General features: G+C 42.3%; 1 protein-coding gene across 1 annotated transcript; it reads left to right on the forward strand.

The window, feature by feature from the left end:
• The first annotated feature begins 1,370 nt into the window (after positions 1–1,370).
• Positions 1,371–26,516, forward strand: rnf144aa (ring finger protein 144aa). The gene is made up of 8 exons (XM_079174304.1): positions 1,371–1,853; positions 17,823–17,973; positions 18,940–19,044; positions 20,121–20,181; positions 21,769–21,985; positions 23,595–23,742; positions 24,134–24,223; positions 26,298–26,516. The coding sequence occupies exons 2-8, from the start codon at positions 17,839–17,841 to the stop codon at positions 26,427–26,429; spliced, it is 888 nt and encodes a 295-aa protein (XP_079030430.1). The 5' UTR covers positions 1,371–1,853; positions 17,823–17,838; the 3' UTR covers positions 26,430–26,516.
• The last annotated feature ends 392 nt before the right edge of the window (positions 26,517–26,908 follow it).

Consider the following 26,908-nt stretch of genomic DNA (forward strand, 5'->3'; position numbering starts at 1 on the left):
AGGATGTTGAACAGATGTCATGGCTGACAAATGACAAACTAATCCTGAAGAACTTGTCTACCCTGCTGAGCAAACTGTCCTGTCCTGTTTAGCCATACTTTTAAGGCCAGGTCACAACATGCTTGTTGTGGAAAATCTAAATGACTAATTATAAGGTGTGCTTAAAAAGCTTGGTGTCCTTATGTGCCCTTTTGGTGTGTGAACTTCCTCTGACATTAAGCGCCACAGCTGTTTAGTCTATCTGAAAGAACACTCAGCACTGCTTGTAATGGTAAATAAAGTTGTAGACGGCGTCAATACTTCATGGGGTCTTCCGATGATAAAAGTGACCTTTGTAGAACGAATTGTTAAAGTGTCCCGATACTTAGAATATGCTGAATGAAGGCAATTCATGTGTGTTATGATTTCGTGACGTAGATTGCATGTGACACTATTGTTTACTTGGTATAAATATCCGAGGCTCGGAGCAGCCTTGATCCATGTACACTGTATGTGAATCAACTCTGTCTCCTTCTTGCAAGAATAAATGGCCAATTGTTTAATGATTTTCCATCGGTCTTGGGTGAATTTTTCTAACAATGCTCAAACCTGGTAAACTACAGCTGCTCAAATACAAAGTACATTCAAATTGTTCTACTTTTCCTTCTGTTGGTAAATGGACATTTCATAGGGAAATTCAAATAATGTAGCAATATTTTTTTAATTGTCTACATCTTGATAAAAGATGCAAAAGATCCAGAAAATAAACATGGAAATAAGTATATTGTTTAATTTCTGACCACGTCTGATATATTATTCCCTCTGAATATATTAGAATGTTGTCAATAAACCAAAATACAAAAATACAAAAAACTTCACATGAGGTTGTACACTACATTTTAAAAAGATTTCAGATCAGTCCTGGAACTACCTACAGTGTTGTATCAGCTGATTTTTAAAAAGAAAATAAGATCCCAATACAGTGGATGGACCAATAAAATGTAGTGATTGGTACAAATTGAAAAAGTGCACCAAAAACTAAATTCCATTCACGTCCATTGCATTAGGGATGTATTATTTGTACAGAATCTAAAAATCTGGAAAATAATGTATTAAAATATATAAAAATCTGCAAACGACAGTGTCTGCATGGCTCTATGCCACTAGAGGGAAGTGAGGACATATTCTACTTGTATATTAAACCAACGGTACGATTGCAGTATTGTGACAGCAGAAGGCGCTGTCGTTTATGAAACGGAGGACGGCGCTGAGCTCCCCCTTTAAGCGGGCAGCAGACGGGAAGCCTCTCACGAACAAATGGCGTCCCTCCAGTGGAGGAGCAGCTGATTTCCAACCGAGCACGGCAGCGCGAGCGGCGGAGAGGTAAACACGCCGCCCCCGGATGTCTTTGCTATGAGATAGCCTCTTGCAGGGATTGGTGTAGCAGTAACGCCTTGGACGTTGCGCACTCGTCAGTAATCGAAATCAGACCGCTGTTCCGGTGTGGAAACAAACCTACTGTCAAGCGAAAACAGATTCTGGAGAGTGTCAGCTGTGCGCTTCCCTCTGGTCTGGCTTATTTATCTACGCTGGGTTTTTTTTGTTGTTGTTTTTTGATTGTCGGTGTTAGTGTCTCGCCAGGGCCTGATCTCACGCGCTGTAGGCGACAGTAGCAGGTCAAATGTTTCCACCCCGACGTTGGAGGGACACATAATGAACATGGGCATCACCCCTTCAGAGATATCCTCCACCTCCTCCTCCTCCTCCTCCGCCTGACTGGTTGGCCGCCTCTTCGCTAATCCAATTCAGGAGATCATCGTTCCAACCTTTTCCTGAGGTTACACCATCAAGACGGCGTTATCCCAGAAAGCCAGGTAAGGTGTGTGCGCTTCTATTCAGCGTAAATTAGCCTATACACTGCTGTCGCATTTCATTTTCGCCATTTCCTCGTTTTTACAGCAAGATACATATATATGTGTATATGTATGCAGCATTTCGAATAACCAACTATTAGCGGTATAATTGTGAGCTGGCCTATTTTGGAGTAAACAGGTAGTGCCTATAGATGACATGGCGTAGGCTGCAGGTAGCTGCTTCAAAATGACACCAGTAAGGGCTTCAGTGTGTTGGTGTATGTGTGCCAACGCCGGCTGTGTTTGTTGCTCACACTTGATGAAAGTTGCTGTAATCGTTGTTCACCACAGTCTTAAATCGTTATACTCGTTCCACGAACAGCAGCTGCAGAGTGTTGCTTCTGAACTCCATGCATATCATTCTCAGAATGGATGGCTCCAACAGAGCTTTGAAAGGTCATACAGTGTCCCACTATTTCCATTTTAAGAAGCAGGTCCTCCCTCAGGGTACAGTCAGATTACAGGCAAAGCTATGGAACCAGGCTACGAGACAAACCGAGTTTTCCGGTATGTGTGTGTGTGTGTGTGTGTGTGTGTGTGTCTCTACATGAAATACATTTCTAATGTCTGTCCTACCTGTGCAACGTGTTCTCATCTCTCTTCTTATCTTCTCTCAGGTAGGCTAATATTTGTATTTTCTCTATCATTTTCAGCTAAGAAAGCTAAAATATCAGCATCCGGTGAAGTCAATCTGATGTCTGAGGTCAATATGTGGAGAAAAAAAACTGGTTCACTTCAAAATTGTGTGTTTGAGTGCCCGGTTTTGTCCCCGTGCCAGCTTGAGCAACATGCAACATCTGAGGCCCACCCTGTTATAAACCTTGGCTTTTAAGATCCCTGTCATCGAGTGCTACTAATCTCTCTCTTGTTTCATGCTTCTAGCCATATCACAGGAGCTACATAGTGAAACACACACTTTCACTCTCTCTCTCTCACACACACATACACACATTTAGAGAATGTTGAATTTGACTGACATGCAGTCGATGTTGTGGTGCACTTTTTCCACTCCCCTCAGCAAAAGCTTGTCCCATTGGGGGAATAAATGCATCAAGCCACTACTTTGCTGCTGCTGCTGCTGCTGCTGCTGCTGCAGATTTGTTCAAAACAAGAGAAAGCTGGTCTTGTACAAAACAGCAACACATTCCTGTGACCAGCAGCAGCAGTAGTCAGCCCGTTCCCTGGGGAAAGTGGAGATGAGTTTACTTAAGAGTGAGAGGGGAATGAAGTTAGGATGCCCCGAACTCAGTGTGCCATTCCATTCCAGAGGGAGTACAGGTCGAAAAATACACATGCCTGAATGTAAAGGGAAGTGCACTTTGTATAGACAAGGAGGGGACGGCCTCACAAAGCCAAGGCCCTCTCTCAGTAAACACTTGTTTGGCTGAGCCTTTCATGGGGCTGCCTGACCTTGGCATCACCATGTACTGAATCATATTACTGCTGCGTTTTGAAAAGGATCTCTGCTGATTATGTTATTGTGATGGTGATGATAAGGCACTTCGGTAAACATAACAGATATTCGGATTCCAGGAAGGTTTGTCACTGGATTTGTTTTGCATTGACTCAGCTTTGGATTGGGCCTTTTTTTTTTTTTTTTTTTGCGCAATCTTCAAACTGTTGTTCTGCAAAAGAGCCCCTGACAGATTTGTAGTTTTTATGGATGAAAATGGTACGGCAGGGCTTGTAGCTGCAATATTTCTGCTTTAACTGTAAATACATTCTGCTGCTTGACTCCTAGGATGTCATGTTGCATTCTGTTGCAATCACACAAGTGTGTCTGGGGAGTAAACAAGGAATTGCTTTTGGTTTTCCAGACCTGAAGAGGCCATCTGCCTGCGTGAGAGTTACAGCTCTACTGTAGCTCGCACAGCGGCATCTAATGTTAAGGAGATTAGTCAACCTGAGACGGGAGTTGATCTCGAAATGTGACACCCGTTTTGTTTAAATACACTTATCCAGTAATTAAAACTCAAATTGGTGTCAGTTACCTGTTATTAGAGTGGTTTCACCGAAGTGAGGAGGCTCTGTGAGGGCTTTTTGCAATTTAAATCTGCCATTTCTAAAGACGCTAAACTGTCTCAGATATACAGCACATTACTGCAGAGTACACTTGTTTAATTACTCCTGGACATCTGCACTCCAGGGGTTGTAGTCTGCCTTTGTGCAGTCTGGGTGCCAAGCGTTATGCAACATCTAAAATGCCATTTCAGCAGGGTGTTAGAGAGTGTTCAAGGGTGGTGCCGGGTTCCAGGTACACTGTGTGTGTGTGTGTGTGCGTGTGAGAACCAGACAGTCAACAATGTAATCATTTTAGTTGTAAATAGCTGCTGAAAATGATGTTCATTGCTCAGAGAGCGCTTTTAGCTCTGTGTGTTATGGCTTGTATCCAGCCAGTTAGGATGAGATGGGGATTGTTATGAGAGCATTATGCGATGCTCTCGTGTGCCGTGCTTCTTCCAGACGACTGCCTGGCATTTTGAACTGCTCTCGTGGGCTCCCGTTTTCTCAGACTGGTAGGGTTGGTAAAGTGAGACGCTGTTATGTAATAAGTGCACCACAGATTCTGCTGACCGTCTGACACTCTCCAAGATTTAGGGTTTCAGGAATGTGTAAATTGCAGTAAGCCCTTTGGTGTTGGGAGAGTTTCACACAGACGAGCAGCGAGGGTCAAGTCATTTTAGACAAGAAAGGAAGTGAACTTCATCTGAACATCCAGGTTTTGCCTTTGTCCTTACAATTATGTTTAATTTTGTCAGACATTAGGGGGAAAAAAAAGGTAAATTTCAACTTATATAGGAAACTCATACTCTGTATGCGTCATACTGGCTGTCAAGGGGCTTTCAAGCCGTGATACTTTAGCTCCATACATACATACATACAGTACATACATACTGCCTGACTGCCTAATGAGGGCCACAGCCAACAGATTAGAAACAGATGCCATTGCAACTCTGGATACATTTTTATTTGCTGGCAGATTTTACTGACTCCTGCAGAAAATGGATAATGCAACATCATTGTGTCAGGATATTTCCAATGCAGCTATAATGGAGTTTTACAGGAAGGAATGAAATTTAGAAAATCTTTCCAAAAAAGTTTCCAGTTCCAGTTTTGGCATCTGTCCCACACATTCACACTGCGAGGGCTTCTTTGTAAAGTTACTTCTTTGGAAAAAAGTCAGGAAGGAATATGTTGTTGGAGGAGAGAGTAGTTTTTCCACCCACGGAAGCCTCAATAGACTATCGGCAAACAACAAATGATGCTTCATGTTCATTAACGGGGTACAACTCACCCTCCGACTCGACTGGGAATGAGCCAACTCTCTGTTCTCACTATGTCTTTCTCTGTCATAGTATCTATGCTCCCCACCTACGAACAAAAAGCAGCAGAATAAACACGTTCAGGCTCGCACGCTGCTGAAAGTCATTCTCTGAACATCTCAAACTGAAGTAGAAGAAGAAGATGAGTCAGGAGGTAGGCCGGGATCTGGAAGTGCCAGTTGTGAGCCAAAAGCTGGTGAAACCTGGCATGAATACTCTACAATGCCTGTTAAAAGTAGCCATTTCAGGACAGATCATTGATTCCATTACTACTTAGGTTAGCCTAAACCTCTTGCTAGTGTGTTTCCCTTCGTGAGGGCCTGACTAATGCTTGGAACACAGTAACTATCTAAGCACTGGAGACACGTCTTAGCCTTATATCAAGAACTGTCCACTTAAACAAGAAAATAGATTTAACGTTGTGATCCTCGAGACTTCAGTGCTGCTTGATTTGGCAACATCAGTGGTTACCGTGGTAACAGCAAGTAGGGTTTAACACGAGATCAAACACTCCTGTAGCAGGTGCTTTATATCAGGTATATAATAGAGGAGCAACTTGTGTTTCTGTTCAGCTGGCAGCCAAACAAATTCAGTCAAAGATAAGGTCTCAGGATTTTATTTCAAGACCGAAACTGGAGGGATATCTAATTTCTTGAGGATTTTATCAAGACTTTTCTCATGTTACACTTGCACATGCACTTTTATACAGTATATCTAGTAATACAAGGTCAATTTGAGGAGTGCCTATGGTTTGCATGCTCTTCTTGCAAGGTCTTAACTTGGACCCCTCAAAGTCCTGGTCTCGTTTTGGTCTCGATACACTCTGGTCTTAGTCATGACTCCAACACTTTTTGGAGGTGCGCAGCCTGTTGCCTACAACTCTAACAGCCCACTGCAGCTGCTCCTTCTTGTTCCATTATACTTTGGGAAAATTAAAAACAATTGTCTGCTCCAGAAAATGCAGAAAACCATCTAGACGCTGTTGGTGCTAATCATGGTAACAAACGCATTGCTTTTTCATTGCTTCTTTGTGTTTGGTCAGTTGGAACGCATTTAATGTGAAGGAGCAGCAGTAGGAAATGATCTGAATAAAAGTGTGCTGGATTACTTATTAATGCAAAATGTTCCTGTGAATCCCTGCTGCGTCGGGAAGCAACCTAAACCCAGTGGGGGAGTGATGGACTCCACCACTACTTTCGCAGTGTAGAAAAATGATTCTGATTGCAGATACATTGAAAGGCCATTGCAGAATAAAAAGCGTACCATAGATGACATAAAAATGGGGTTTGATTTCATGATGATAACACGGTAAACTATGTTGTTGTCCTTCTGTGGTGTTTCATGTACACGCAGATCAGTTTGCCTTCATCACTGTTCGCTCTTTGAGGTTTGGTCTGCAGTCTCATGGCCCTAGGAAGGATAATGAGACTACAGCTCTGCCGGGTTATCTGAAAATAGTTTAATCGGCAATACTGATAACAATTTCCTCCCATGATGATTACTGTCTGACATCCCTGTAGTATAATCCATTATGTCCCAACAATGAAAGTGAGTGGCTCACTTGTGGCAGCTCTACCTGCATTCTGGCTGACTAGGCTTCTTAAACCTGAAGAAGACAATATGTAATGGCCTCGGGCTCGACAGTACAGGTAATGCACGTGGTAACGCTGCAGGGGCGTTGGTGTCTTTACTCGCTTGCGCACAGGCACCTGTTCTTGACTGTGGTGAAAAGTTTGACGAACCTGTCAACATCGCAAATGAATGTGCCTATTGATTCAACTGACCAAAAAAACAGATGAATGAAAACAAAGAGGACATTTGTGAAGTCTTTGAAGGCCAAAGTATCCCGGCCTCTTTGAGCCGCACACACAATTATACTGCAAAGCATGTACAGCGTATACACATGACATGTATACATGTTCGTTATTAAGCTGACATATAATTGCAGAATATCTGAATCACTCAAAATATTAGATGACTAAAAATGGCGACTATATTTTCAAACCAAAAGCTGAAGCCTGGTTGCCAGCCTGGCAATCACTTTTAAACTTAGTGTTGAGCCCTGAGGCTATAAAGTCTGACATTAAGGCCAAGCAACCAGCAAAGTGTTTGCATTATAATGTCATTCATTGAAAAACTTGATTAGATGAATGCAAGCACTGCTCATGGCACTCCCTTTAATTGTGTCACCGTGGCTTTTCTACACTCTTTTGATACGTAAAGTCACAAAGAGGCAGACCTCTCTGTCTTAGGAGTGTTTCCTCTCCTCACTTTTGGTGGGTTTACAACCTTTTGTGTATCTACGTCAAACCCAACAACAGGACGCCAGCGCATTTCCTAAGATAGTTTTTGGCTTCCTCCATCTCATTCTCCTGCACTGGGACTCAAGAGACTGGTGTTCGCTTTACAAGGCGGCAGCTCACCAAACACCAAAGATGCGGGTGCAGGGCAGAACAATAAGTTGGAGACAGAATGTGCTGTTGTGGTGGAAATATATAAGATGTGAGAGAAGATGATATGTCAGTCTCCATGGAGACTGAAGGAAGATGGCAAGAAATTATGCCTGAGATCCTGGGGATGACGACACAAAATGTGAAAATTCTTGAGTCTATACGCATTTGTTTTGTCTGCATTACAACAACTCAGCGATTACTGAAATTGCTTGTGAATTGTTTTGCCCACTGCTGGTGAGAGTGTCCCCATACCCTGCAGTTAAGGCTCTGAGTGGCTCTCTGTTGGAGTGGCTCTCTCCTCCTGAGACCATGGGAACTCTGTTGTCCAGTGGAGTGACAACAGTCCTCACCATGCAGCAGTCACACTCGTTAGTTTGGCATTAGTTATGTCGTGTTCTCATTTCGAGTGAAAGGACAAAGCTGTTGATGTAGTATTGCATCATTTAAGTGTCTCAATCAGCACTATGCAATCACTTTTAAAGTGAGGTCAAATTGCATTGTTCTGTACTTCTTAGTACAGAACTTGCCATGACCTGCTCAGTTCTTTTAGCAGACGTATGTGTAACAGTTAAGTCTTGTGTGGTACAATAATGGATTTGTCCCCATGTTTGTGCATGCTTGTGATAAAGCTGATGAGGCACTATGAACATTAAAAGTGAAGATATGCCATCACGCGTTGAATGTCCTGTTTATCATCTGTTTTGTGACTCTAATAATAGGTTTTCTATGGGCTGCCACACTTTTTTTGGCTGGCAGCCAAATGCCTCTTCTTTTTCTTTCAGAAGCGCTGCCAGCAATGTGCTAAAGGATCCACCAGTTACGTCACTTTCAGACAGCCGGTGGCTTTCAGCCCGATGTGGGTGTGACCATGTGTTTTGTTTGCCGCGTTGATGTAAATTTAGATTTCTTTGGAGAAAATAACCGTCCATTTAAATCTATTCAGCCCCAATTAATAAACAACCAAGTGGGATTGATGAGTTTGTTCTTTTTCCGCGTGTTATTTTGGATAGAAATTCACAATTCATTCTTTTGAGGGTTACTTCAAAGATGAACAAAAACAACCTGGCAGAAAAAAAAATACGATGAAAAAATAAGGATTAAGCCAACTACATTAACCAACAAAATTGAGTGAGTTTCAAAACGGTGAGGTTTGCCAGTTTATTTTTGTTTGATTCCCTTTTTGGATGGAAGTACAGAGGGAATTCTGGATGGATGGGTATAACTTGTCTTTCAATGAGAAACTAAATATAACTTCCCATGATAACACACATAGGAGAGCAGTTGAGGCCAAACATGTTTTATAGCCAGCTGAGCTGAGCAGTTTCATGGTGTTAGAAAAGAAATGGCTGGATTGGGTGTATGAAAGATTGTGCGTCTATAAATACAGCATAAGTAACATTTCAAGATGTAATGGTTTGCGATCTTAATCAGATTGTTTTATAGTGTGCATGTAAACACAACGAGTGAAGCTGTAGAGCAATGAGTGACAACAGATTGCTTGTAAAGTCGACCCTTTGCTCAGGCTCTCTGCATCTGTCAATACAAATAGGCTCAATGTGGCACGCCTGTCATCTTCACTTAGCTTCTGATGCACTATGAGAGCCTAAATGTCTTTTTGGAGGGGAGAGTTTGCAATATAGCACTCCCTCCAGTAAGGAATTTCTTCTATCGGTCTTTGTATGTTCTTTGTTATACTCTGACTCAACTCTATATTGTCGCCCTTTGTTCAGTACATGTTGCCCTGAACAATAAGACTTTGTGGGAAAGAAGCCTCTTGCCTCAGTCAACAGCCTCTTGCTCTGTGCATGTTGCCCACCAATAGGTCATCAAGTCCGCCATCTTTCTTGTGTAATCAGACCAGCAGCGTGTGGTTTCTGTCTCCTCCAGGTACTGACAAGTTATCTGGGGTGTAAGAATGAAAACTCATTCAAGTGAAAAACAATCTTTAGAAGTGCACTTGGTATGCTTACAGGAGTGTGGAAAATTGTCCCTTTTTTATTACAATTTCCCACGATTACTTGTGTTTACTGTCTGTCTTTTCCTTTTTTGCCCTTTTTCACTCTGTTTTGCATGATCACTTTGATGTTTCCTTTCCCATCTTCCTCTTTTTAAATGTTTTTTTCTTTTTATCCCAACTCACTCGTTTGTTCTGCTTTACTTCTGTCTTTTGTCTTCGGGGATCTTTACGGTTTCTACAACTGAGTGGCATTAACGCTGTGGGGCTTTTATCTTGTCTGACTCTCGGGTGTTTTCTGGTAAACGTGTTATAGCTTTGTGTTCTCCCAGAGTTTACTCAGCCTGTTGACACAGACGCAGACATAATGACTATTAAGCCAGTGTAACTTGTGAATTGACTGCAGATTTGCCATTTTTCTGGAATTTGTTTGTGCTACGAAAAGAATAAACTGGTCCTTGAGGCCACACTATACGTCTTTGTCCGAGTGTTCTAGACGTTATACTGATGCGATCATCACTAATCATGTTAACATTTCTCATTCACTCATTGATGGAGAGCTGTAGCAACAGTTGTGAGAAAGATGAAACCATGTGTGCTAGATCAGAAGAAATACATTGAGCATGACTGAGGGGAAAAAAACAAGTTCATTTAGCTATTTCTCCAGCCCGGTTTAGTCTTGTCCTCACAATCAACAAGCCCAACTTTAAGTAAATACAAACCAGCTGCAGACCAATCACAGCCCCTGCAGTAACTGTATACTCTGCTTAGAGAGGGGATATTCAGCTTGCATTGCAGCAGAAAAATGGCAAGAGACCAAGTAGGCATGAGACAGGTTTTTTGTCCTACATACCCAGGCATGACCACTGTCAGCGCCTGTCTGGCCCACACTGCAAAACGGACTTTGACTTGCTTGACACCACGAAACAAACGCAGACACACAAATATATATATATATATATATACACACATAGCTTCCTCATGCCGCTCACAAAGCCAAAATACATCTAGTTCATTGTGTAACTCCCCAGGGCTTGGAAAAATCTAGGCCTATCACCACTCTAAGCTATCCTCTTAGCACTCCCCCACCATGTCAAGGACAGACGGAGACCGTCCCCAACTGCTGTCCCCCCACGAAGGCATGTCACCTTTCACATTCAGCAATTGAGCTGTCCCAAAATAAAGTCCCTATGTGTGTGCTCTGGGTTATGAATTTGGGTTAGTGGATGGAGTACGTGGGTCATGGCTTTGTATCTATTGTATGATCTTCATCACCCTATGGCCCGTATACACCCATGACCTACATTCTGCCTAAAAACATGCTAGAAATAGACGCTGGCATAATTCATCAATGGTATTTTCCCATCAGACAAGACCTTGCCTTGTCAATGTGGTGACATGTCTCACATTGATTTTATTTTTGATAGTGCACCAATGTTACATTTCAGAAGGACATAAAATATATTAACATATTGAGTGTTGCAAATTTACTGACAGGTAATTCATTTTATTATTTATTTTGATTGATACCTTAAATAGCATTTGCACGACCATTCAGGAGGAATCATTTATTACTGTATGAATAATACAGAAGATGTTGATCCAGAAAATAGGTGCCTCAAATCATCACTGTGTATTTGGCCGTAGGTTATGTGCTGTACATTTTATTGTAAGGCTTTAACATGGCACGTCTTTCGACTATACGAGAGAGATGTGTTTCCACAGATTGATGTCTCTCTAGTAAAAGGTATAAGTTGTTAACTCCGTACCCTGTGTTGGGTGGATCAGTTATTCTCCAGGTAGGCCATCGAAAGGTAAACCTTGTGAGGCCTACTCTAGGTTCATTGCAGTGCTCCCTGCAAGATGCGGAGGATTTAATGATAGTAGTGTTGTATGTGTGTAATTTGTACCCTGCGTTGGTCACGTCGCGTATTTACCAACCATGCTTTCATGTTGTCACCAGGAAGTGAACACAACAGCTTGTAATGCAACAGAAACACTTTGCAATGTATATACTGGGTGTATAAAATAATACCAGCGGACGGAATGAAAAGAATAAGAGGAACAACTTTACAGTGCAGTATTGCCTCAAAATGTACTCTCAAACACAACAAAAGGTTAAATTGCATGTATTATCTTTAATCCTTTAACTCTAATTCATCTCGTCCAGAGAACACTAAGTTGTGCAAATGAATATGTTGAATCTCTTGAGGTTTGTTCAGCTGTTTGTGGAAGAACGGGCAGAGTGAAGCAGGAGTAGACTTTTATTTAAATAATCTGATTCTGATCATTGTTTTTATTTTATTGCGGGTGAGCTCAACATATGTTTCTAATAACACGTTCATAGAGGAAACTTGTTTTGTGAGGATCACATGGCAGATTCAATCAATTTCTAACTCTCTAATTCCTAATGGGGGAATGGGATCCTTTGCTTCAGTCTGCAGTATGCTTCTGTCCATCTAGTGTCTTTGTGATCTGTTCTGCCCGTCTGTGCCATTGCCCACTGAGAGCTTTCACAACCAGGTGGCAAGAAGTAATCGCAGGCAGTAAAGGCGAGCCAAGGGATTCTGGAAAATGTACGAAAGTGGCACATTGCTGCTGTCCTCTCTTTCTCTCTCCTTTTCTCTTTCTCTTTCTCTTTCTCTTTCTCTCTCTCTCTCCTTTTCTCTGCAGCAGTGGACACAGAGAGGATATGACATAAGTGAAACTTAAAGACCCTTCTAATTGGTCATGGAGAGCAGGGCAGGGCTGTTAAGGGAGGAATGGCAGGAAGGAACAGGGAAGGGAAAAGCGGACGGCAGGATCACTAAGTGCCTATTACAGATCCTGAGCTCCCTCGAATTCAATATACGTAGATTTTGAGGTGAATGAATTCACATGCTTTGTGATTCCTCACATGTATTTGTTGAATGAAGTTACAGCTGCAATTCCAATGAGACCACAGCAAATGATTGTAGCAGTGCGCCAGACAGAAGAGTGAAGTTGAGATTAGATTTGGTTTCACTTATAAAGCCAGTCGGAACAAAGACTGTTTGAGTCAGCTGGTATCATATCATGCTTCTTACTACATTAAGGACACAATTGACCATCTACTGTATTGGCTAGTCCCCAGACCTAAGATAGAATATGATCCGCACGGTCTCAGTATTTTTTCCAGCAGCAGCCCCGCCTTCGTCTCTCTTCAGTTTGCGTCCTACTTTGCACTCTCTGACTTGTCTAGTTGGTTGACAGCACATTCTTCTACATCAGCTGAAGGACAGCTTTGTGCCTGTGTTGAAAGAATGATCATCTGTGTGTGTGTGCAAGAGAATGAGTGTGAAAAACATGTGGGCTGCTCCCACTCCCAGACCTGCTGACAGTTGTTAGCAGCTTTATTTCACACCAGCCATGTATATAAATAGAGGCTTATGCAATGCATTGTGACATTATATGATTACACATTTTTTTTCAGTGATCTCTCTCCTCTGTAGGACCAATGGCAACGTAGAGTGTACACACTGGTGCTTTGAGAGCACTTAGTTGAGTTTAGTTCCTCTTGAATGGAGCCTGCATGGCTATGCAGCGTGTGAGGCTTCATCCTGTATCTCTTGTCTATTCACGTCATTGTTTTCTTTGTGTACTTGGAAGAAGCATTTATTTGAATGCAGAACAGGGTCTGGTATGAAAACGGATAGCAACAGCAAACCACTATGGTTGTGATATTAATTAATCCTTCCGAGTTCAAATTAAATATTAATCTGTTGATCGTTTTTTCAATTAATTGTCTGGAAGACTGTAATGGGCATTTATAACATTTTATTGACCAGAGCTTGACATCTTCAGATTGCTTGTTTTGAGCATCAACAATCCAACATAACAGAGTTTTCAATGTGTACAAAAAAAGCTAATCAAAAGTTTTTGTTTATTGACTAATGACACAAAGAATAATTCAGTACTTAAAAGACATTTCTGATCATTAACAGATGTCAGAATTTCAATTTGCTGTGATAATATATCAGGCCTTGAGTGTTGCTGGCTTATACAAACATGATCAATAAATAAACTTGCAGTATTATGCAATATCTGCACTTTACCCATCAAACCATGTGTTGACAAGTAGTGTCTTAGAACTGTTTTAGAACTGCTCGGGGCAATTTGAGCTCTCTCTTGGAAGCAGCTTGTTATCCATAAATTCAATCAGACCAACTATGAAAATGAGGATTTATTGGAAGCCAGTCCTTTCCACAATGGAATGAAATAGAAAATGCTTCTGCTGTATGTGTGCAAGTCTTCGTCTGGTCTTCTATTATGGCCCTTGTAAGCAGCAGTTGACATTACTGGACTGAGGACAATTAGTGATGTGAGTTTTTTGGCCAGTTTGCTTTTAAGATTAGATTTTGCCTTTGGTGTAGTGCTATTGCTAGGTTTACTGTGTGCTACTGTTATTGATGTGTGTATCCATGCGAGTGTCTTTTGGTGTCCTATATATCTATGTTTTTCTGCAATTGACCTTTTATTTTACACCGCATATATGATGTAGGTGCATGGATAAAAAATCACTTCTAGCTCCCCATAGATGTTCTCCTCCATTGCTCCTACATGACCATTTCCACCCCTGTTATGCAATGGATTGTTAATGCATGTCTGTCTGTGTGTGTGTGTGTGTGTGTGTGTGTGTGTGTGTGTGTGTGTGTGTGTGTGTGCGCGCCTTTGTCTCTTGGTTATGGAGTCATTACCGCATAAGTGCTGCTGTAGCCGGGGAAGGGATGAGTAGAGCCCCTTCAGACTGATGACTGACACGTGTTGACCACTGCTCAGAATGGATGTTTGACTTCTGACTCCCGCTTTATTGATCTTTAGCTCTCTGGCCTGACCTTTTTTAGATGTATGGTATTCTGGAGGGCTATATTTGAAATGAGCACACACAGCGCATGAGAGGCTTGCATGCACTGTATCATTGCTCGGAATATAATGTGTGTGTGTGTGTGTGTGTGTGTGTGTGTGTGTGTTTCTTAGTGATAATGGACCATCTAGTTAATAATGCAGCAGAGGGATGGCACTGCACCACCTTTTCTCATGAAAACTCATTTTCCCCTTTTGTTGCTCTCTCTCACTCCCCCTGCCTTTCCTCTTCTCTCCACAGGCCATTCTTACAAAACTATTTCATTTGTCCCCATCGACCCAGTCTGTCAGTATTAGCACAACCAATATAAAGTGTGTGGCAGGAGAGAAACTGATTTGAATGTGAAAGCACACGCTGAAAGTCTTCCTGAAAGTCCTGCACAGTAAAGTGCAAATTACTTTTTTACCGTCTGTTTCTTTTGCCACTGGGCTACTGGAGTCCAGCAGCTTAGACATGGAGACGGAGAGAGAAACACTCATTTCAGTCCTTGTGGAACAGCTGTCATATTCAAGTCATCAGCTGTAAAGTTTTCAGACTCCACCATAGAGGCGTTGATAAGGTTTGCCAGGCTTTCGTATTTGGTATTAGGCCCGTGTCTCCCTCTTTGTCTGTGAAGTTTGCCCATGTTGGCAAAATAGCATTGTTAGATTATATGAGGTTGACATTTTAATGGCTGTTGCTCCTGTAACCTGTACTTGTATTATATCCCTTCACTCGTGCTTCATCGTCAGAATTGCTTTAAAGCTGCCACATACTGCTCATTTGCGCTCAACTACTTAAATATGGCTCATTTCCAATTTTGGATTTAATTACTTCAAGTCGTCTTCCGTCCACATATTATTTTGGACCACCAAAGCACACTCTTCCCCCCACACACTCCCCAGAGGCTCATGTTTGTAAGTCCTTGGCTCCCTCCTGGTAACAAATTGCCATTTAAGCTTTTGTATAGGAGCTCAGCACCTACATAATAGAGCTTCCTCACCACTCAGTGCTTTCTGGTCGGCATAATAGATGGTGGATAGATGGATGAATGTCAGGTGACTTGAGTGAGTCAGACATGAGTTGCATCTCATTTCTTCTCACTTCGCAATTTCTCCTCCGTCCACCTGCTCGGTGCGAAGGAGGAAGAATTGAGGGAATCTTATTCCCTCAAATGAGACACTTTTTCCTTGTGAAGCATCATCTGAAAGAATCACTTACTGAGATAACAGGCGCACAGCTGGATCACCTGCTCTGTACTGTCTTGTTTTAGAGTTGTTGTGGACAGCTGTGGCGGGTGGCATTATGTGTTCGCCCATCAGTACTTATGTACGTCTGTAATATTCTTGTGAAAGCAATATCTTAGAAATGCCTGCAGGGAATTTCTAAAAACATGGAACAAACGTCCACTTGGACTCAGGGATGAACTGATTAGAATTGTGTGGTCAAAGGTTCACTGTGAATTCACAAAACACGTTGTTTGGCCATAACTCAAGAATTGATATGCTAATTAATTTCACACAAATGTCTAACATGATGTTGAAGTGATGACATTTTGGAGAGACATAAAACTGCTTCTTGACTGGTTGGCAGAGGCACAACCGTGAGGCAGTAGTTCTAGTTGTTTACACAATGTAATGAAATGATTTGCAAGTCACTTGAATCTGCACTGGCTGACAAGCAGTTCCCTTTCTCTTTATTGTCTTTTTAATACTTTCTTCTACAGTTATTTTTTCTTTCTTAAAGTTTTTTCCTAATAAGTATAATGAGGCTGGTCTCATGTGTTGAAATTGTTGATTTAGTGTAGTTTAATAAAATAACAGAATTTCTTTTTATTCTGCTGTTTCTGCCGAGTATAATTTTAAAGTATGGTTACTCCACTGTGACTCGGAGCAGCACTTGCAAGCAAATGTGTTAAAATGTGTTGCAAAGTAGACACAAGTCAGCTAAAGATATCCTAAATGAAATGATAAGCATGTGGTGGAAAAAAATGACTATTAATCTCCTTGACTGTGTCTGATAAATTAGTGAAAAGAAGATGCCATCTGGCTTCTGAAACCCTCACTGAACTCACATCCAATATATTTGTCTAAATGATGAATAAGGAAAAAAAGATATTGTGACACCTACATTTCTGCTGCTATCTCTTCCGTCTCTGCTGTAGTTTGACTAAAAAAACTGCAGTGAAGTGTCGCGATGCACTTCACCTCACCAGCTGCAGTCTCCAGTCACTCACAGAATGTTCAATGATTGTGTCTCTGATGATAGACTTCCACATGGGATGTACTCATGTATCCTCACTGAAGTCTCCATTGGGAATCTTCCTCTTTCCTCTCTCCTTGAGCAGCAGTAGGAGAGGTGACTTACTTACTTACCATCTTCCTGATAGCACACCCATTGTCTTTTTGTCTTACATTGGGACAAAAGAATAACGTTCACGAATCACTACAACAGATTGTTCCCCATCTCATTTTTATTTTTTATTTTAGCACATGTATGAAGCACAAGAGTCCGTGGAGCGATAATGTGAACTCTTCAACTCCTCTCCTCGCCGTCCTCAACAGCAGACCGTACCGTGACCAGTGAAAGCAAAGTCTCTCTCGGTCTCCACTCCTCTGCCATGCTTCTCTCCCTCCGATCCGTTGCCCCCCTCCGTCTCCGAAATCCTCCCTCGGCCGGTTGCTAAGCAGCATGGGGGAGAGCTTGACTGTGTTGACGTTGTGTGCTCGGTACCACTTCCTGTAAACAGCCGAGTGGGTGCTCTTCGCTCTCGGCTGCAGAGGGAAGGAGAGTGAGACGAGACGGCCTAAAATAACCCTCTCTGACTATCACAAAAGAGACGTGATGACGCACGGTGAAGAAAAAAAAAAAAAAAAGTGTTATTTCATCCAAGTGAAAATGTCACAAGGAGCTGAGATAGCTACACAAGTTTTAGGATCTTTTTTTTGCCAGAGCGTGAGGCCTGGAATAAAAATTAACGGTTGAGAGCTGGTGCCTTTCTGCATATAGCAGGCCTGTGTAATGTGTGTTTGGGTAGTTGTGTGTGTGTGTGTGCACCCACACAAGACACAACTCACAATGGATTTTCAGTTTGTGCTCATACCGTCATGCTAATTGTGTCACTACAAATAAAGCACAGTTTGGACTCTGGATTTATTACGTAGACCGACGCAAACCAAACTGAGCCACATATATTTGCACTTTAAGGATTTTCTTTGTCATCAGCAGGATTATGAGAATTACCCAATCCACTTTGTTCACTTCATTTCAGGATGCATTTGGCTTTATTAACCGTAGCTCACTGTCCTGTCCTCCCCACCTCTTTCTTTTGTGTTTCAGCTCTGTGGCGGTGAAGATGACCACGGCACGGTACCGTCCCACCTGGGAGCTGGCCGTGGACCCCCTGGTCTCGTGTAAGCTGTGCCTTGGAGAGTTCCCTCTGGAGCAGATGACCACCATCACACAGTGCCAATGTGTCTTCTGTACACTGGTGAGTATTAAAATCAATAATGACCTCGGGATCTATAACAAACCTCACATCCCCTCGTGTGTAACACTGATGCTGTGTGATAAGGCTGGGGCAAAGCAATAGTAACACCCAATGGCTGTCAGATCTTAACCAATCTAGTCCATAAACCCGGAAACATTGTCCAAGAACGACCACTAAAAATAGAAGCCACTTCCTAGAACACTGTCTGGGCGGTGGCAGTAATTTCCAAAGTTCAGTTAGTAGCCTACAGTTCATTCCACCGAGATCAACAACAATATAAACACAAAGACTGCCTTTATCTCACATGAGCTACTTTTTTTTTTTTTATCACATTATTTGATACCGATATTTCTAAATTGATTACAATGATAGAAAAAACAAATTCACAATGTAGCAAAGTACATGAACATAGAATATAAGCTAATGAAATACTGGTGCGAGACTAGATTTTTCAGCTTCGTTAAGGATCAGTTAGAGCGAATAGTTGAAGTATATATTTACTATAAATGCTACATTGATTCATCACCTTATAAGTTTGAACATGTTTGCAAATAATTGTGTGTTTAAACTTTCAGCAGACACACAACAACATAAGCATTCATCTGGAGTTGTGTTTCTTGACAGCCAATGCAAAATTCTAACATTCACTCCTGTGAAAAGTCTGTTTTGGTCTCGTCTCCACCAACAAGTGAAATATCTCGCTCTTTAGCTCTTGAGTGCTCTGTTTTCCTTACCAGCTAGCTAGCTAGCTTTTTCTGAAGCGACAGACAGAGATCACGATCAAGAGCGACTCGTATCTCAGTCTTTGTTTACCAACTTTTTGGTGTGTGTGTGTGTGTGTGTGTGTGTGTGTGTGTGTGTGTGTGTGTGTGTGTGTGTGTGTGTTATTTTTCTTTTTTCAATCTGACTGACTGGATATTGAACATGTTCAGTGCTTTATTTGTCTTTCTGTCTGTTTTTCTTCAGTGCCTGAAGCAGTATGTGGAACTCCTGATTAAAGAAGGCCTTGAAACTGCAATTAGCTGTCCAGACTCTGTCTGTCCCAAAAGAGGACACTTGCAGGAAAATGAGGTATTGATAGAAAGGAAAAGTCCGATTTCTACTTGGATTGTCATTAGTCTTAACTTGCCCTTTACGTGGTGACTGGTTGCCAATATCAAAACAATCCCCTGCTGCTCCTCAGGCTCATGAATGTGTCTAATAATGTCCGATAGACTGGACTGAAGCACTGCAGACATTTCCATGAACAATTATCACTTTTAATTTCCACACAGCAGTGTACAGAATTTTGCATTCAACTTCTGTACGTACGTAGAGCTTCTGTATGTACATGCAGATGTAGCACATGCAGAACTGGTAGTGCAATGCGCTTGTAATGAGCGAAACAGCGGGGAGGTTATCCCCACAGGTCAAGTTTTTCCATGTCACAACCCTCCTATTATGCTGCTCTTTTGCCTCCCACATATAACGTACAAGTTGATACCATTGTTTTTGTATACACACTCCCCTCAAAGCTCAAGATGACCACGGCGCTCCACCTGCCACTGTGTTTATTCCATTATAATGAGCAGCTGAGGTCAATCTGAGGGAAAAGTGTTCCTCATCCTCAAGGCGGTTGATGGACTCACTGACTCGCTCACTTGGTCTCGGAGGCCCGTAGGCACAGCATGGCTCAGCACACCACAGCCGTATGCTTCTAATCAATCAGTGTCACTGGCCCTTAATGGAATCCCAGTGACTCCTGCCACTCAGGCAAAGAATGCCATATCCCTGTCTGCTCTGACAGCATCGCCCTCACCTATAATTCACTGCTCTTTTACAAAGCCTGAATGATCATTTCACGACCCGTTAAATGTTTGCATTTAACCTCGAGTGGGCCTGCGTTTGCACCTTATTAAATGCGTTCTGGCAACTGTATTCTCTTTTTCTATCTGAAAATGAAAAAAAAAAAAGAAGAAGAAAAAGCTTTTCTATTGGTTCTTGGTAAGCAAGTAGTAAGTTCTGATCTCGTAGAAATGTGAATATGACATTGTTCTGGATATGATATTCACACACTGCATGTATAATTGCTTCTGTCTATAAATATATGCACAATGACCTGCTTATCTCCCCCCCCCCCCCAATTCTCGTCTCCTCTCTCCCCGTAGATTGAGTGCATGGTGGCCACGGACATGATGCAGAGATACAAGAAGCTTCAGTTTGAAAGGGGTGAGTCAACGAAAAAGCAGCCGCAGCCCGTCGGTGTTATGTCCAGCGTTCCTCAGTGGGTGGTGTGTGGGCAATGACTTTCAATTGCACACTCACGTGGAGCCTCCTGTTCTCCAAAGATACTGTATTTTATTGTCAGCGTGTCTTGTAAGTGTCGCCGAACCGCTGCTCACTCTGTCTGGAATCAATCATTTAGCCCCCTTGGACATTTCTGCTCTGGAATAACGCTATAGGGTTTCTGCGGACAGCAAAAAAGAAAAGATCTAGCGATGCTCGTTTTCTCAGCAGACTTCAATCTTTTAGCACTGACCAGCAATCCACTGCTTTTCGAATTTGGTGTTTCAATTGTCACTTCTGACACCAGAAAGGATGGATTCAATACCATTCAGGAACACAAATAGTTATATAGGCAAGGATTATTGTTGTGCCTAAAATGTGTCTGATTTGTACTGGAGTATTCAACCCTGTCATCCTCATCAAAGTGTAACACAAGCTCCCATCAAATATAAATAAAAGGGAAAGCCTCCCGGACTTTGTTTGAAGAAATTCTAATTGGATTGGTACGGCTCTAGACTCGGAAACTGTCTAACCGACTCCGATGCGGGCAGGTCTCTCTTCGCATAGCAAGATATTTTAGTTCAATCCTTTTATCTCTGCTTCAGTGTGCAGCTATGTATGCAATGTCTGCAGTTAACACCGTTTGTAGAATAAATGTTAACCGACCGGTAAAAGGCTTGGATGTCATTGCTTGAAAGATAATGTGTCCGTGTCGCTCCATGCTGTCGACGGAGACATGCTAATCTGTAATATTAGAGTTCCCTCGCTACCAGAGCAAGCTGTAACCAAGCCGTGCTATCACTCTTTGATGGTAGTCGCTCTGCAGGTTCTCCACCTACACACACAGGCACAAATTGTACACAGAACAAGCAGATCTCACTTGAACAAAACAAATGCACAAGAACACCGAGCGGGGGGGGGGGGGGTCCTGTAAATGAATACAAATCCTCAGAAATAGCTGTTAATGCTGCCTGCCTGGATAAGAGCAGTCAGCCGTCTCATCAATGTCCCAGTCCAGTCAGGCAGAACGGTTGCTGTAACCATTCCATATTTCTCAGGCTGGGCCAAGAGTGCATGTGGAATTTCCGAGTCCTTGGCAGAGAGGTAAGGGGAAGGAAGTTGAGGACAGAAGGGCAATTGCATCACACTATAAACTTAAAACAGAACTGGCATAACACCAAACACAAGTGTCTTTCACACGTATTCAAAAGAGTTTGGAAAAAGCACTTACCAAAATGAACCTTGAAAGTTGTACAGTATTTAAATCGTGCGTGTGTGTGTGTGTGTGTGTGTACATAGGCACATTGTTTTGGGTTTTACGTGCCGAGATTCGGAGATCACATCAGCTGCCACCTCAGCAATGGAGATGTGCTGCTTAAAACACTAAAATGAAATCATCTGAAAATTCCACACGACCTACCTTCTGCTGGAAAAAAAACAAAAAGCCTCGTAATGAAAACAATTTCTTTGTGATTTAACCCTTCAACAGAGCTTCTGTCCATGACACTGGCACTTGTTTTGTTCCACTAGAGGTGCTGCTGGACCCATGCCGGACGTGGTGCCCTTCCTCGACCTGCCAGGCCGTGTGCCAACTAAAGGAAGCAGATTCTCCTGCGCTGCCCCAGTTGGTCCAGTGCGCCGTCTGTGCCCTCGAGTTCTGCTCGGCCTGCAAGGCCAACTGGCACCCCGGACAGGCCTGCCAGGAGAACAACTTGCCCATTACCTCCTTCCTGCCAGGAGAAAACAGGTACTGCCTGTTATCCATTTAGGATCCAATCAATTCTGTTTCTTGTTTTCCCAATTTCTCTCCCATCTATGTTATATATCAGATCAGATATTAGACCGGATGTGTCTTACCTCTGTATTCTGACCTCCACATATCTTATATTCTCATTAACATATTCATACATGCCTCTCTACAGCATTCTAATCTTAAGTGCCAGAAAATCTCTAGTTTCAGAAGCTTCTCAAATGTGAATATTTGCAGGTTTTCTTGGTCTTTTATGATGTCAAACTAAATATCTTTTGGGTTTATGAATACGTCAACTTGGGCTTTTTTGTTTCTGACATTTTATTGACCATAATAGAGAACATAATTGACAAATTAACCATTAAAGAAAATGAACGTTAGTTGCACCCCTAGCGTTAGCTCCTGGATACAAAATGTAATAGAAGAATAACCCCTAAAATTAGTAAAGAATGCAATGTTGTTATGAATTAATTTGCATAGGTGATTATCAGTGTATTTAAATAACTGGATGACTTGTTTTCTGTTAAAGTTTTATTACAGCATTGTTCAAAAGTGTCACACACCAGCAATATCTATTCGTTATAATTTGTCTCAATGTTTTTACTACCTCTTCAACCTTCAAAAAGATCGCAATTTATCCCGTTTTGACATGTTGTGACAGTATAAATGGCTATAAAGTCTCTGCAGATGCAATCCCTTGAAATGATGTTTACTTGCACCACCAATCCATATTCATCGACATGTTCCGCTCACCTGACTTGAGTACTGCACCAGTGCTGTCAATATGCAGCGGGATTCACTCAGTTTGTTCTTAAATGTAGACTGACAGCTTGCCTGGCTGGCTGTTTTGCAGCCACTGCTCAGTTGAGCATCAGCCAGGGCTCAAGCTCAAATTAATAGGCAGATATATAAAAAAAATAGGCTGAAACGAAACTGCAGTAAAGCAGTCTGAGGTGGGCTTATTACTCCGTTTTAAGGATACAGGATCTGCCTGGAAGGTTAGAAGAGGGCTGCCTGGAGACATATGCCGCTAACCCGTTTCTTTGTGATATCCTCTTACTCTGGAAATGTCATTAGCTCTGCAAAGCTTTCCTCTATCTGCTCAGGTTTAGGGCCAAACTCAAAGGCCATAGTGGAGGGAGAGAGGATTAAGAGGTCTACTCTTAGTTGTAAAGAGCCTCCGCATTTCAACGACACCTGTTCACTGTAAGAATGCTTCAAAAAGCTGTATTCTGATGCTTCTTTGCTTGTTAGTTGTCCTAGGACAGCGCCCAGAATGCCAGCTACCTGCTCGTCTCCAGACTTGTAGAATCAGCACTTTACTGACTCAAGAGAAATAGACACAGACAAACTGACACCGACAGGAGGGAAGAATAAGAGTGTCGGAGTTCCATGCTGTTTAGTGAATTTTAGAAAAGTTGTGGACTGTTAAACTACAGATGTCCACGGTTTCACACAATCCTGTCACGCCAAAGATTGTAAATATTGATGGCTGCATTAAACCGATCCCATCTGCAGTGCTTCTTGTAAAGTGAATCTTGAGTGATTTGGGATTTTATGTCGCGTTTGGAAGCAACAAAATCACATGCGTCTCATTTCTTCCCAGCTCTTTCTATAAGAATGAAGAGGATGACGCACCAATCAAGCGCTGTCCTAAATGTAAAGTTTACATCGAGAGGGACGAAGGCTGTGCTCAGATGATGTGCAAGAACTGCAAACATGCCTTCTGCTGGTACTGTCTGGAGTCCCTGGATGTGAGTTGGTTCTTAATAATTTCTAAATTCCTTCATGTTCACTGCAATAGAAAGAAAGATGCATTTTTTTTCTAACGCCAAAAAACGTTGAATATTGCAATACTGTGTTTGCACAATGTGATAATCGTGGATGTAGCGATCATTTGTCTCCCTGTGACAGCAATATCTTTCATTATCAGGAAACTGTAGCTTAACCCTGGTCCTGATAAGAAAAGGATGAGATGTTTTTGTTTGACATGGTGCCTTATGTAATCTTAATTGTGTAAGCACGGACAACTGGACCACACGGGTCATTTAAACCCAATTTTCTGAGCATCTGCCTGTGTCTTTCAGACTGTTAATGGTCAATCTTTATCTGAACTGTGTGCATGTGTGTGTGTTTGTGTGACAGGACGACTTCCTCCTGATCCACTATGACAAAGGGCCCTGTCGGAACAAACTGGGCCACTCCAGAGCGTCTGTTATCTGGCACAGAACACAGGTGAAAAACCCATCTTCTTCCCCTCTCTTCCCCCCTCTTTCTCTCACACTCACTCAGGGCTCCCTCCCTTAAACCACTCTGCAGCATGTGGCCATAAACGTGCTCCCCGATTCTGCCTCTTTCTCCCTTACTGGCTCACACACTCGCATTCAGTGATGTATTAGCATTATCTTGACAGCACAACAGGGAAAGGGAAAGCTTGATCCGCATGCAGTGACAAGTGCCTGGTGGTCAGTGTCCTGCTGTTTTCAACTAAGCCTATTATGCACACCTTTTACTTAAAAGAAATAAATAAATAAATAAAGGGTTTACATAACCAAGGCCCCTCTTTACCAATAGGTTACCAAATGAAATGACGGATTACACATGATCAGGATTAGATATGACATGTGTTTTAAGTCTTCGACAAAGGCCGGCTCTGCTGTTAAATTTCCAAATTTCCACTCAGTATTTCTCCCTAGCCAAATAATCTATTAATGGGGTGGTACGTCCCCTTGTCCAACATACTTGTTATTTTGTCAACATTAGCATACACGCTGGCATCTGTTGCCCAGTGGGGCAGACTGAGTCATATAATTACAGTTCAGCTGGTGGAAGTCAGCTATAGCTTCACTGCTCTGTGTGTGTTTCGCTCTCTTGCTCTCCTCATTTCACCCCCCTCGCTCCTTAACATCTAAAAAGCCTCCTTTTTATAAATGCAAAAGGTTCCAGGGCAGACCCATCTCGCAAAAAATAACCATCTTCTCTCCCTGTCTGTATCTGACGACATGTCTATCAGTTGCAAGGATGTTCATTTCCTAAACATGTAAACATCAGCGTCTGTTAATTAAGGGCCATTGTGCGCCAAACCCTGTGCTTTCCTCTACAGCACAACCTGTATACCAACTGTCAGAAGGATAGTTAGTAACGTGTTCTTAAATAACAGGCAGAAACCTGCTTGCAAACGATACCCCCGAAAAGGCGTCTTTTTGCCCTCATAATGGGAGGGAAAAACATTGCGCTATTATAAGTCACTGTGGCATGTGACTGCATGTTATGTATTTTATTTTGTGGCTCTGAACTTGATGGTGTCTGGCTCCCCCATGTGGTCAATTTATTAACTTGCCATGCTCATAAGAGTAAAGAGTTTCCCTTGATAATGTTGGCATTGCCCACAATGTTTTTTTAATGCATGATTCGTTATTTGTTCAGAGCATTGTGTGTTTACTACCCAAATCTGGGTAAAATGCTGGTACAGAGAACCAGTAAAGCCTTAACAATTGTGACACAATATGTGGGCGATCCCGAGCAACATTCACTGCATAACAGCAACCACCCTAAATTTCAATATCTAGCAGCAAGTAAACACACTTTACATGGGTAGTGAGAAGTTGCCAGCATCTTGTACAGCCTCTGGCTGTAACCAAGTTTAATTTCCCACTCATTTCCTTTTGCCAGTCTTCGTCCTAATACCGAATCCAGGAAGTGAAAATGTATTCCTCCCTTTGTACAGCGCAGTGCAGCGCAACATTTTTCAGTTCCTTTAGGCTTTTCAAAATGCTACTCTATTGCACTAGAACAAGTGGGTTTGTCCATCACTTTCCATATTTCTTTTGTACACCAGTGTTTTCTCTCACAATGACAAAGGCACCTGTCCATGCAGTATGAGAGAGTAGAATGTGAATCAGTACTGCCTGGAGAGGTCAGTAGGAAGATGAAACCTAATTTATATACTGTTGATTTTTTTAAAAACCTTAATTTGTGGATTTCTGTGCTGAGAAAGTTTTGTTGTTTTGAGGCATTGAACGCCATCTTTAGGCCAACTTGTGGTATTGCAATTCATTGGAAGGATTCAAGGTTGTGAAACACATTATCATCTTTGATATTTTGCATAAGAAATATAAAAAATACTTTGTTGAAATGTGTGTGTGTGATTTACCAAAGTTTGTTTGCCATGCTGAAGTAAGGCACTGACATATTTTGGTCAAATACTGATGCTGGTCAATTGTAACATCACTGCACCCTAATCCTACATGAACACGCTGCTGTATGCATAATATGTTGTATTTATTTGTTTCCTTATGTTTCTCTGCAGGTTGTGGGGATCTTCGCTGGCTTTGGGCTGCTCCTGCTGGTTGCCTCCCCCTTCCTCCTTCTGGCCACTCCCATTGTCCTCTGCTGCAAGTGCAAGTGCAGCAAAGGTGATGACGATCCATTGCCAACCTAAACACGCCATTACAGCTGGAACGGAGAGCCGCTTCATGGATGGGCCATGTTTTATTTCCTTTTCACCCCTTTACATTCTTCTCCTCCCACCAGCTTTAAGTGCTTAATTTTTTTTTGGGGGGGGGGGGGGGGGGGGGCGGGGCTGAGCCTGCAACAGCCCTGGCCGCTTCGGGCTCCATCGCTCTGCATGAGAGGAGGCATGGTAAACCAGTGACCCTACACCTTGGCCTGAAGAGAGGTACAGGGTCAGACGTTGGTGGTTTCGGGACGTGGAGGATGTGTGGGACACGTCAAGTGGTCCTTAGTTGTGGGTTACCGTGGTGTGGTATTTACTGCAAACAAAGGAAGAATCCAAGTGAAGAAACGCTTTTCTCTTGTATGGACAATATAATGCAGGAGCCACTTTAAAAACAACTTTTACTTTATCGCTCTGTTTTGTCGGTTTGTCGTAGGCAACAAAAGCTTTTTTTCCCCCGCCAC

Source organism: Pholis gunnellus (assembly GCF_910591455.1).
Source record: "Pholis gunnellus genome assembly, chromosome: 15".
Classification (NCBI taxonomy): Eukaryota; Metazoa; Chordata; class Actinopteri; order Perciformes; family Pholidae; genus Pholis; species Pholis gunnellus.